Genomic DNA, 12,122 nt, shown 5'->3' with positions numbered 1-12,122 from the left:
TGGTAGCTGTGAAAAATGATCGCACCATCATTCCGTTCACTCTTGGGCATTTATTTGACAAAGATGCCAAGGAAAGAGTACCTTTTGTGATAGGAATTATAAGCCAATTTCTTTCCCCTATCTATTTTCTGAATGACATGGCAGCAGCGCCAAGACGCCTCCGGTCATTCGAGTGCTATATAAAATTTAAATCATCATCACACAATACTTCTGAACAATTTCTGCTTGAGATGAAAAGTATAATATACAGCTGGTTCTTGGAGATGGAAACCAATATGCAGATGCAAAAAGAGAAGTACAAAGGCCATGCAACAATCACAAACTGTGCAGCCATCAGGTATGAGGTCTGATAAATAACTGTACCCCATCAAAATATCTGACCACAAAACTGTATGCTTTTGCTACTGGCTTTACCTCACATATGCACAGCCACCCACTTTGGAAATTACATTAAGAATTTGCGGTTTCTGCCCAGGTTCCTTTGGCCCATTATGTAGGTCATTCCTTGGTGCACCATTTGATTCAAAGGATAGCCCCAAAGCTCTATCATCACTTCATGAATTTGCTTACACTGGCAGGTCATCACTGGTCTTTCACTCTCCATAACACAACTGAACTACATTTTCCATAAACTGATCCCATGCCACAGATCCTCCATTATCCTTCTTGAAAACCGGGGGGCAGATTTACAATGGGCTAGTGTTGTCCTTGAGCCCCGCAAATCGTTGCAAGGCTCGCCCTTAAATGGGATTTTATAAGCCACATAAAGCCAACTTGCGTGGCTCTGTGTGGTTTATTAAATCCAAGGTAACACAAGAAAGCACATTTCACTGCCTTGCATTACCCTGTTGCAGGGAGGTGGTATATGGGTGGAACATTCATGTTTTTATGATCCAACCATGGATTTTGGTACATTCTCAGATTTACGAAGAGTTGTAAACCTGGGAAGGCATCAAAATGGTACGCCTCCCTGACCCAGGCGTAACAAGAAGAAATATCTTTATTTCTCATAATTACTTCCGTTTTCTATGTGTGAGGCATTCCACATCACACATACAAAAAGGAAAATACCTTTAAGGATTGTTTTTATGCAGATAAAATATCCTGCTTGAAACGCAGGGTGCACACAGTACGCTAGCGCAAGGAGGCATCAGGAAGCCACCATATTTTATAAATACATTGCATTTCTAATGTCTTCCTTTCATGCAATGCTGCCCAGCAATTTGCCTTGCTGCACTACGTTGCATGAAATGTTAGTAAATCTGCCCGGCCTGGATGAGTGTTTTAGTAGCTGAGATTGATATTTCCCAGGCCAGCAGGCACAAGAAGAGGCATTGCAATTACGTGACCGTGATCACAAACTTAAACTGCCTAATCAGCTGTACTCGGAGGGTAAACATTGTTTACCAAGAATCCGGAACACCGCATTGTTACAACGCATGCGTTTACTCCGCAAGTCGGAACAACGACTTGCTCTAGGGGTCAGAAGGTGTTGGATTTAAAATGCAGCACCTTCCCTACTGTTGCACAGACTGGAGTTGGAATAGTAAATTATACTATTCCAACATCCAGCACCCCCCTAGAGCAAGTCGTTGTTCCGACTTGCGTTGTAATGGCATGCGTTGTTACAACGCGGTCGTTGTAATGACCGTATTGTAATGGCATGCATTAAAAAAAGCATGCGAGGTAACGTGGCATATTCCCAAGATAATGCTTCACTGCTTCTATAACTTCATCATTTGTCCAGCAGGAGGTGTGAACCTGTCTTCTCAAAAGGCCCATATTGATGACAAAAATGTGTCAGTCCTTTATTTTACTCCTACTTGTTGGGAACCCATTTGCAGCCTCTTAGTTAACCTTGTGAGCATCTGCAGCAGCCTTAGTCTTTTCTGTGACTTCATATGCTCCACAGCTATGAAATGTTCTTTAAAGGACCACTATTCATCCTTGCTTTTACACCCCTCGAATGTTATACATTTCTGGAGTGGAATCAATTTTACACTTCTCCACTTGCAGCCTACTTGCAAGTGTTGCCAAAATAGAAATCCAAATCTTAGCACATAGATTGTAAACATACCAGGGGAAGTCGGAGAGCTTACAGCATATCTACCTAGGAGAGTAGAGTCAATACCCGTGACCCTCGCTTTACGCGGTTGTATGTTTGTACATTGACTGCTAGTTCAACACCTGGGGTGGGCGAGCTCCCAGCTCTTCACCTTTATTTTTTTAAATTAATTTAAGTTACCCTTACCCTACTTTCAATTATTTAACCCTATTTTATATAACTTGTCTTGGACGATGTAACGGTGCTGACCTAGTGCTGGCAATGAAATCAAGTGTAGAACTTAGCACACTGTTGGTTCAAAAGAAGTGACATGACTATTACCAAACACATTTTGTAGAGCAAACAAGACGAATCCTATCTAAGTTGAGGACATTTGGGAGGACCCAGTGTTTGCAACTAACTTTTTTCTCGAAAATGGAGTCAAGGCAAACTTTTTGCTTCTAGTTATATATTTCATAGTTATTTAATCGACCAATCGTATTGCATAAGCACAGCATATCCACTATTGAATGCCCTTATTTTATTATTATTAGTATTATGGCAGTTTATAAAGCGTCATGGTTACTCCATTACGGAGTGTCTCCACGCTGAATTCTAATCAGAGGCTGAGATCATGAAGAGCATAAAGGATAGAGAGATTCTAGGTAGCGGCGTTTTTCCTAAACAACCAAGTTTTGAGTTGCTCCCTAAAAGCTGCTTCTAATGGCTCTCGTCTGATGTAAACAACGGGTAGAGAGTTCCACCTTTTAGCTGCCACGTACCTAAAAGAGGTGCCTCCGAAACATTTCTTATTGAATTTGGGAATGAAGACCAGTCGTGTTCCAGCTGATCTCAGGCTGCGTGTGGGGTGGTCGGAGTGTATCACGGGACAAAGATATTTCAAGCCCTTGCCCTGTAGTATCCAGTGTAGTATCCAGTGGACATAGCATAGGGCTTTAAAGGCGATCCTCTCCTCAACAGGGACCCAATGGAGAATCTCCAAAGCACTACCTGTTGGGACAAGTTTAGGGATGTTTAAGAGCATCCGAGCAGCTGCTTTTTGCACCCGCTGGAGCATATATATGCTTCTCTTTGGTGCCCCCAGATAGAGGGCATTGCAATAGTCCAACCACCTGTACCACTGTCTTCCTAGAATCGTCCAGGATGAGTCCTAAGATTTTTTTCAACATTTTTAAAATCTCGAAACAGGTGCCTGTAAGAGCTGTAATCTGGTCAAAGAAGGATAGGGTTGAGTGTAACCAGACTTCCAGATTTTTTACTTTCTGACTCTGGGAAGGTGGAGATCCCAACAGGCTGGGCCACCATTTTTTTTTTTATATTCAAATGTTATTGTTTTTGAACACGTGAAACAAATCAGCAGATACACTGAAATCATTGTCAAATACATTCCTGTAGTCAATGCATCCCACAATCACGAACCCCATAAAACACAGACGGTATGGAATCAAGTTACTCAAAACCCTCCACATTACCCAACCACTTTCCCCACACTCTACGATACTTTTGAGCTGCACCCCTTGGCCATATAAAGGGCTTTCTCCTGGGTCGTGCACCAGTCCACCCCTCTACGCCACCTCCCCAGGTCAGGTGGATCAGGACTTTTCCAAGCGGCTGCTATGTCCCCCTTGGCCACAATCATAGCTGTATTAAAAAATAACTTTTCATTTCTGGACCCGTCCAGCCCATCCGTGATCCCCAATAGTGAGTGACGTGGATTATGAGGAACTTCCCACCCAATACCTCCGTAAGTTCCACCTCGATAGACCCCCAGAATTGCTCCAAACGGGAGCACGACCAAACAATGTGGAGGAAGTCAGCAGGGGCATGAGCACATCTCGCACATGACGCGTCCGAGCGCAAGCCCGCTCGGAAAAGGCGCAGGGGAGTGAGATACGCAGCATGCACGTAGTAGAGCTGAATCAGCTTGAGTTTGGCGGAGTCCTGGGGGCCATGAGAGCATCGCGCCAATCCACTTCGTTGAGGGGCCCCACCCAGTCCACCCATTGCTCCCTCAACTTATCTAAGGAGGTGGGGGTGTTGTTAACTAAGGTGCAATAAATGCGGGAGATGCCCCCCTTACCCAAGTCTCCCTTCATTGTCTGGGCCTCAGTGGGGCTATATTCGGGGAGCCTCGTGTCGTCCGGGATGTGCGTATGGAGAGCGTGTCTCATTTGCTGATATTTATAAAATTGGGACGAGTGTAGGCAGTAGCGGGTTTGGAGCTCTTGGAAGGAAAGCATATGGCCTTTAGCCCATACATCTCCTAGCTGTGAGATGCCAATAAGGTCCCAAGTTTTAAATCCCTGCAGTCCGCTAACCCACCGGAGCCAGGCCCCATGCCAGAGGGGTGTTCATTGGGTCAGCTTATGCGTCCATCCAGTTTGACGCAACGAGGCCCGCCAGGCCAATAACACGGAGCGTGTCACATCAGGCAATCGGGATGGAATGGGCCCCCGTACATCATGGCCTGGATTTCAGACCAGCCCCCATTGAACCAATCGTGGACCACCAGGAGACGTACAGCCAGAAAATAAAGGTACAAGTGTGTCATCCCCATACCCCCATCGAAGGAGGGAATCCGGCAAACAGACAGAGCCAGACGCGCCCTCCCTCCGCTCCAGAGAAACTTGGATGTTAGACTGTCCAGTTCCTGGAACCAAGTCCTGGGTAAGCAGAAGGGGGTATTTTGGAGGACATATAGAAATCTGGGGAGGATCATCATTTTAAACAGGGCCACCCTCCCCAGGGGGTTCAGAGGTAGCGCTGTCCATTTAAGGAGGTCTTCCTTGGCCTTCTTAACCAACGGGGCTACGTTGAGAGCCCAACCCAGCTCGGGAAGGAGGGTAATCCATATCCCCAAATATTTAAAGGATTGTCGCCGAAGTGGTATGGTGGATTGCCACTCAAAGCAATCCCTAGAGAGATGCAGGGGGACCAGAACTGATTTCCCAGGGTTTAGCCGCAGACCAGAGGCCTGTTCGAAAGAGTGTAAGATCTGGAGGCAGTATGGCCCAGAGGAGGCTGTTTCAGCCAGGAAGACCAGGACGTCGTCCGCATATAATGCGATCTTGTCCATTTTGGTATTGGGCCACTCCCAGCCATGGATGCGGTCCTCAGCCTGTATTAGGGAAGCCAAGGGCTCCATCGCCAGGGCGAATAACAATGGGGAGAGGGGGCAACCCTGCCTAGTGCCCCTGGCAATGGGAAAGGCCTCCGAGAGTACCCCGTTGACCAGCACTCGTGCTCTCGGGTGGGCGTAAAGGACACGAACCAGAGATCTGAATTGGGGCCCGAACCCCATCTTGGCCAGCACCTCCTGCAAATAGGTCCAGTCCACCAAATCAAATGCTTTTTCTGAATCCCTGGGACTCTGTGATGCATGGCGCACATGACAACCCCGCACCTCTCAATTCACACATACCTCTGCGGCCCACAACACACAAGCGCGTATAGATGCGATCTTTGTCCCCACGCCTGCCTGTTCTGAGATTCTAGATTCTGGTTGTCGAAGAACAATGTCTTGTTTGCGAACACCACTCCCAGGCGAGCCGGGAAGAGGAGCCAATACTGAATGTTAAGTGCCCTCAACTTTTGCTTGACCCCCCCAAAAGAGCAGCGCTGGCCCTGGACCACGCTGCTGCTTGCGGGCTTCAGACAGGATGGCGTCGCGGTCTTTGAAATTAAGAACCCGCATTATAATCGGGCGGGGGGGGAGGTGCACCTGGCGCCGGTCTGGGGGCCAAGGACCGGTGGGCCCACGTAATCGCGAACCAAGGAGAGAGCCCCCAGGGACCCATGACTTCAGCCACTTCTCTAGGAAGTCCACCGCGCAGCCCTGCTCCACCCCCTCCGGGAAGCCCACCAGGCGGAGGTTGTTGCGTCGGTACCTGTTTTCGGCATCTTCCGCCCGACAATGCAACTCCTGAGTGTGCTACTGAAGATGGGCCACCTGTCCCTTAAGTTGCTGGACATCATCCTCCACAGTGGAGATCCGGGTTTCAGTCTCTTTAATGTGGGCAGTTACGTTGCGGAGGTCCTGCCGGATGAGAGTCATGTCTACTCACACTTCTGCGATTTTGCCCTCCACCGAGGTCTGGGGTGCGTGGATGGCCTGTAGGATGGTGGCCAAATATGCGGATGGAGGAGCTTCCTGATCAGCCACACCCCCGGTTACCCCCCCTCTGAGGTGGTGAAGCGGTCCATTTTTGTCTGGGTGGCAGGGGCCTTCGCTGACCTATCCGTTCTGCCCATGGTTAACCCCAGGGAGTCTCGGATTTCTAAATTCTCCACGACTGGACCCCACAATGGGAAGCTGACAAAACAACTCAGGCGGACCAGGGTTCGGCAGGTGCAAGCAGCCGGCACGAAGACTTGGCACAGACCAATCTGCCTCCCGAAATGTGCGGCCAGCAGAGAGGGAGAGAGCAGAAGAAGGGTCTGGATCCAGGGCCGTATGCGGGTCCCCTTCCGCCAGGGCCACAAAGCGTTCCGCCGGGGCGGCAACCCAGATTAGACGTAGAAGTCCAGGAAAGGCAGCAGGTCCAGGACCGGAGGGTCAATGCGGGCAGACGCCGTCTGAGGTCCAGGAGCGACAGGACAAAGCCGCACCCAGCAGGCCGCTCAGCAGGTGGAACCAGGGAATCCAAAGGAGGGCCGCAAAAGATCGGGCCTTGTCTCCGAGGAAGGGGCCCAGGATTCAGGCAAGCCACCAGAGAAAATGCCAGTCAACAGTGCCCCTCTCCCAAGCACCGTAGTGGCCTAGGGTTGAGGAAGGCCCACGGTAAGGACTCCCCCGCTGCCCGATACACGCGGCCGATCACCCCTGTCCCCAAGCACCACCCAGGAAGCTGAGCAGGTAAGTGTAGGGACACTAGCGAAGCAGGGGGGAACGTGGGCCTGGTGGACCCAGGGCCTGGGCCTGAAGGCAGGAAGGATGTGCCTCCGCAAGGATCCCCACCACCGCTCGAAGAAGCGCCCGACACCACCTCGTCGCCCCTTGCCCAGGACCGGGGGGCTCCGCTGCAGATATAGGATCACGTCTAAAACAGGACTCAGGAGGCCCAGACTTGTTAGGATGTAGGTCGGGCCCCAGGGCCTGCCGCCGTGTCGGGCCACCCACGCTTGCAGAGGTGGCCCCCTCCCAATGACTACGGGACCCCGTCCCGCAGCCGGGACTTACCGCTAGAGATGGTGCACTGCCGCGCTGGCCCCCAGGTCATGGCCAGTTGTTACTACCGTTCGACACAGCGGCCGAAGGGCACGTCCCGCCACAGGGACCCCAGGAGATGGCGGCGGCGATCTCAGGCGGGGAAGGCCACCCGGCAGCTCCCTGCCGCACACAGTCCGCCCGATCAGCACTCCCAGACGGGTCTCCAGCCACGCGTCCGCAGGCAAGCGCCCCTGGGAGGGTCAGCAGCACCCCGGGGCTCGCAGCGCCCCAGCAGCACCCCGGGTGCCTCTGCCCAGTGCCAGCCGTGAAGGCGCCCAATAATTCAGGAAGCTGCGGAGCTCGCCGATCAATGAGGGCGGTCTGCCATCTTGGAGGCTGGGGCCCGCCAGTCACACAATCTGCCACAATTGGCCCCTCCTATGGAAATCGGGTGCCAGGGGTGCCGCAGGGCGCTTGGCAGTCGCCCAGACAGCGGAATTAGAGCTGGATGGTTCTCTCCTTGGGCGGATAGCGAGTGGATGGCAGAGGGGTACAGGAGCGCACTCAAGGTGTGACTGCCATCTTGGCTCGGCAAGCCACGCCCTCCCGGGGCCACCATCTTAATGACCAGATGGAGGGTTGTTTGCCTACCAATAGGATGTCTGTTTTGCTGGCATTAAGCCTAAGGTAGATATGTTTCATCCAATTAGCCATGTCCTCCAGGCAGAGTTTGAAATCTTCAGCCGCTCTGCCATTGTCCGGGGCCAGGGTAAGAATCAGATGTGTGTCATCTGCATATGACACCGTCTGCACCCCATGTTTGATCAGTAGATCTTCCAGAAGAAGCATACATAGGTTGAAAAGGGTCGGGCTCAAGGCGGAACCTTGAGGTACCCCCTGTTTCAGATGTTGAATAGACAAGACATAAAGTTGCAGAGTAGTTTGAAAGGTTCAGTCTTCCAGAAAGCCTGCCAGCCAACCCAGATCCAAGCCACCAATGCCAGCATGGGGCTGCCTGTCAAGTAGCAGACCATGGCAGACCATATTTAATCTTAGTCAGGGAAACATTTGTTTTTGTAATCTTTCACTCATCAGTCAATCTTGGCCTTTTGGTGTGCATTGGAGAGGGAGGGAATTCTAGCACCTATCTCAGCAATTGTTCAGACGTTTTAACAATCACTGGCATGAAAAGTCAAAAAGTATTTAACCTCTTAGGGGCCCCATTTTTAAATGAAACATCTTGTTACATTATAACTATACAAATTGCTTCCTACAATTTTTTTAGGTATGTTATTGCTTCATTCTAACTATAAAATAAAGAAATGAGTTAAAGTGGAGCAAACAGGCAAATATTGTATTCAATTTTCATTCATGTATTGAGTCCTACTCATGATGTTTTCTTTTCAAATCAACAGGTTACACCAGTCAAGCCATCTCGCTCAAAGAGACCCATTACTGGTTCCAGCACAATTCAATCCATAAATCTGGATGCAGTTCCTCGCGCTGTGGCTCGCCTAGACAATAGCGCTGCTAAACACAAGCTTTCAGTTAAACCGAAAAATCAGAGGCAGTCGAAGAAACACAAATTGGCAAAGGTATTTGATTTTTTTGGTCTTTCCTGTCTAGAAATATAAAGCATACTTAGCAATGCATACAGTGGTTTCACACAACATCATGGAGCACTTGCATAATTTCACTTAGGTGACTGCCTCGCAGGTATAGGGAGGTAGTAGGCACGCGGGAGCTGCAATACATACCTGATTGAATGGGACTGTACAGTAAATTATTTTGTCATAATTGTCATATTATGCAACTCCAGAAAAACTACCACCCAGACTACAATAAGGAGAATCGACATCCAGGTTAAAACACACACCGTCGAGTCACCACCTGTTCTCATATTCTACTGAGAATAGGTCTTTGAGTAAAATACAAAAGGGAAGCAAGCAAAATAAATGTTTTTGTGATTCCCTCTCACTGAAGGACCATAAGAAAAGTAATGGAAGCACCCAAGCCCCATTTCATATGCAACATCATATTTCCACTCACACTACAGCTGTCACAAAGTGACTTTTGCAACATCTGTGACTTTTTCCTACCCTTCGGGCTGTTGATGGCACACACATTGGAATCAAGAAATATTAAGGCACCAGTTGGTATACTTCAATCCCAAAGAGCCTATTTATCTAGTTGGTATGTGATTCTAAACAATACTCGGTTGGATAGTCTAAACACCTTCCATGCTCCTGGTATGATGCAACATTCTGGAAGCCAGAAGGATCTTTGAATGATTTCAAAGTCACAGGTAACCCAAAAGTATCTTGCTTTGAGGAAATATGAATTTTGTGATCAGTTATGTCCCCTATCGTAGACCCCAACGGCTCCATGTGCATGCTATAAGTACATGTATGTTCCCTCCTGCTCCAGTTTTGAAGACGCAAATATATGTGCGTCCACCGTCAACATGTTCTCTTCCAGATTCGCCATGAATGGGTCAGATATTCCATTCCTAAGTATGAAAGGCCACCGACTTTATGTGGTTCACTTTCCACATTTCACAGATTCAGGCGAGTAGGCCCGAATTCTGTCATCAAGCCTTTTCCTGCCTTCTGCTTCTGAAAGCTCCAGTCTGAGCCTGCATCTGTGACCATGAACTTTGTCTTACTCCTTGCGCGGCTAACGGTGCCTGATCCAGCCTGTCGCCTGCCAAAAACTGTATTTCACCTTCGAGATTATCTCCTTCGCTCCTCATCCGATGCATTCCTGTCTAGTAGTTTAGGTAAACATTCCTCCAGCTACCATGCAAAGGGGCCAGGCCTCGCTGTCCTCATGCAAGTAATTCATAGCTCCGTTACCATGGAATATTCCTACCCCCCCGCATCTAGTGTAGACACTTAGACGCTTGTACACGCACTAACAGTCAGTATAGTCAGTATAGAATAAGATTCTATCCTAAGAGACCTTTCCTTTTGGATAACACAGTTCTTTAAACATAGGATATTAGATATGATTTGGGATTAGGTTGACATAACCCCAGACTTCTGTCTCCACACGTAGAGCTAAATGTCAAGTCTCCTTCACCCTCTAGTTGTACGTCAATCACACGTCATGCGGCTGCGCGCGCATCTCTGCCAAATATTTCTGCTGACATTGCAGGATTCTTTTATGGATCCACCCACTTATGACATCATGTTTAATGACGTATTTTAGTTACACCCATGTTTACGCCTCTATTAGTTACGTATGCACAGTTTTTCTGTACTATCAGCTGTCACGCCTCTTGCATCTGTTTCACTGTAATGCCTTTTCTATAAAAATGATTACCTGTCAATAATATATGCTCCCTTCCTTCCTGAACTTTCGTGGTGATGGAATAGAAGGCCCACAGTTCGAATTGTCTTCCTTTTTATAGGAATAAAGCATTTTAAACCCTCTAATACCACGGATTCTGCCTCTTATATTTACTGAGTTATTCTTGATAGACTTTACCGCATAAAAAATAGTACCGGTAACGAAATATTTACCACATAAATTGGCGCCCGAACAGGGACACTTTCTCATCTCACGCGCCGGCGGTGCGTTGCAGGCCCGGTCTCCTGCCACAGCTGAACGGACAAAAACGCGTACCTGCAGGATTTCCTGTATCTCCCTCCGGCCAAGCGGGGACGACTGAGGCTGCGATCAACACCCAGACGAGGCGGTGAGAAGTGCGAAGTATCCCGACCAGAGCCTAGCTGAGAGAGCAAGATCCGAGGTATACAGAGTCCCACCGAGTTCCGAAGTTCCGAGTCCAGTCGAGTCCAGTCCAGTCCGGTCCAGTTTCAGTTCCGTTCCGAGGCCTTCCGTTCCGAGCTACCCGGTGAGTACCATTACCGGGGAGGCATTTTACGTGCACATAGTCTGTGCCGGTCAAGACGGGTTTGGGTACACAAATCCGGTCTGCACTGTTTCAGCAGTGTATCTGTACTGTTTAGCAGTATATATAGTATATATAGTATGTCTTGCATATAAATAAGTATTATCTAGTGTCAGTATTATGTCAGTAACTAGTTTTCTATTAGTTATCATTGTTCGTTAAAACTGTTAAATGTTAAAATGTTTAATACGTTCTATATATTGTGGTGTGAATGACTGTTCATTATTGTGTTTTCTTGTATAAAGTGTGTTCTAGAAACAAGATCTAAAAATGCCGCTCTTTTCGAACCTAAGACAGATCAAAACTAGAAAAGGTGTACTCGAAGAAGCCGTTCCCATTCCACCTAGGGATACTCCAGGATACTTCATGTATCATAAGCATGGTCTAGATGCCGTATTATTTCTTGATTTATGGGTGGACTACACCAAAGAATTACCAGAGAGTCAGAGATGGCCCGCAGCGGGGACCTGGGATGCAGATTGCATCATGAGAGTAGAAGAAGAATTATGGAAAAAGAAAGCCAGACAGTCACAGAAAGATGCCATTGAATTATGGCGTAAAGAATCGTATAGACGTACAGAAAAAGCACTCAGACAGGAAGATAAGGGTAAGGAGAAGTCAAATAAAGTCCGAGAGAATCTGTTAATTGAGGAAGGTACCCGAGTAAAATCAGAACAAGTAGATAGACAAAGAAACGCCCTTATGAATGGTATGTATCCACTTCTGGCCGAAGGGTTACCTAAGGCTACTCCGGAAATACCAAAAGACTTGCCACCTCCATTGTTTCCGATAAAAGCACATCCCAAATCACATCCCAAAACAGCAAAGGACGTTTTTCTTTCCACCTATTTAGATGACGCAGCTCCCGAGTATGCTAATGCCATACCACCCACATCGCTTGCCGATGGTGTTCAACACCAAGAGCATTCGTCTGTACCCCCGCAACTACAAACTCCTACACAGGTTCCAACAGGCCCGTCCGTCTCTACAGT

The 12,122-nt window shown here is 48.4% G+C and overlaps 1 protein-coding gene across 6 annotated transcripts in view; it reads left to right on the top strand.

The window, feature by feature from the left end:
• The window catches only part of CRACD (capping protein inhibiting regulator of actin dynamics), an 870,477-nt gene that overhangs the window by 796,798 nt on the left and 61,557 nt on the right, over positions 1-12,122 (top strand). For all 6 annotated transcript variants that reach the window (XM_085642050.1, XM_085642049.1, XM_085642051.1 and 3 more), the window contains one exon: positions 8,630-8,809. In XM_085642050.1, the coding sequence (XP_085498176.1) occupies positions 8,630-8,809 (180 nt within the window). The remainder of the gene's footprint in view (positions 1-8,629; positions 8,810-12,122) is intronic.

This window comes from Triturus cristatus, chromosome 2_2 (assembly GCF_964204655.1).
Source record: "Triturus cristatus chromosome 2_2, aTriCri1.1, whole genome shotgun sequence".
Lineage (NCBI taxonomy): Eukaryota > Metazoa > Chordata > Amphibia > Caudata > Salamandridae > Triturus > Triturus cristatus.
This window is presented reverse-complemented; position numbering and strand designations above follow the sequence as displayed.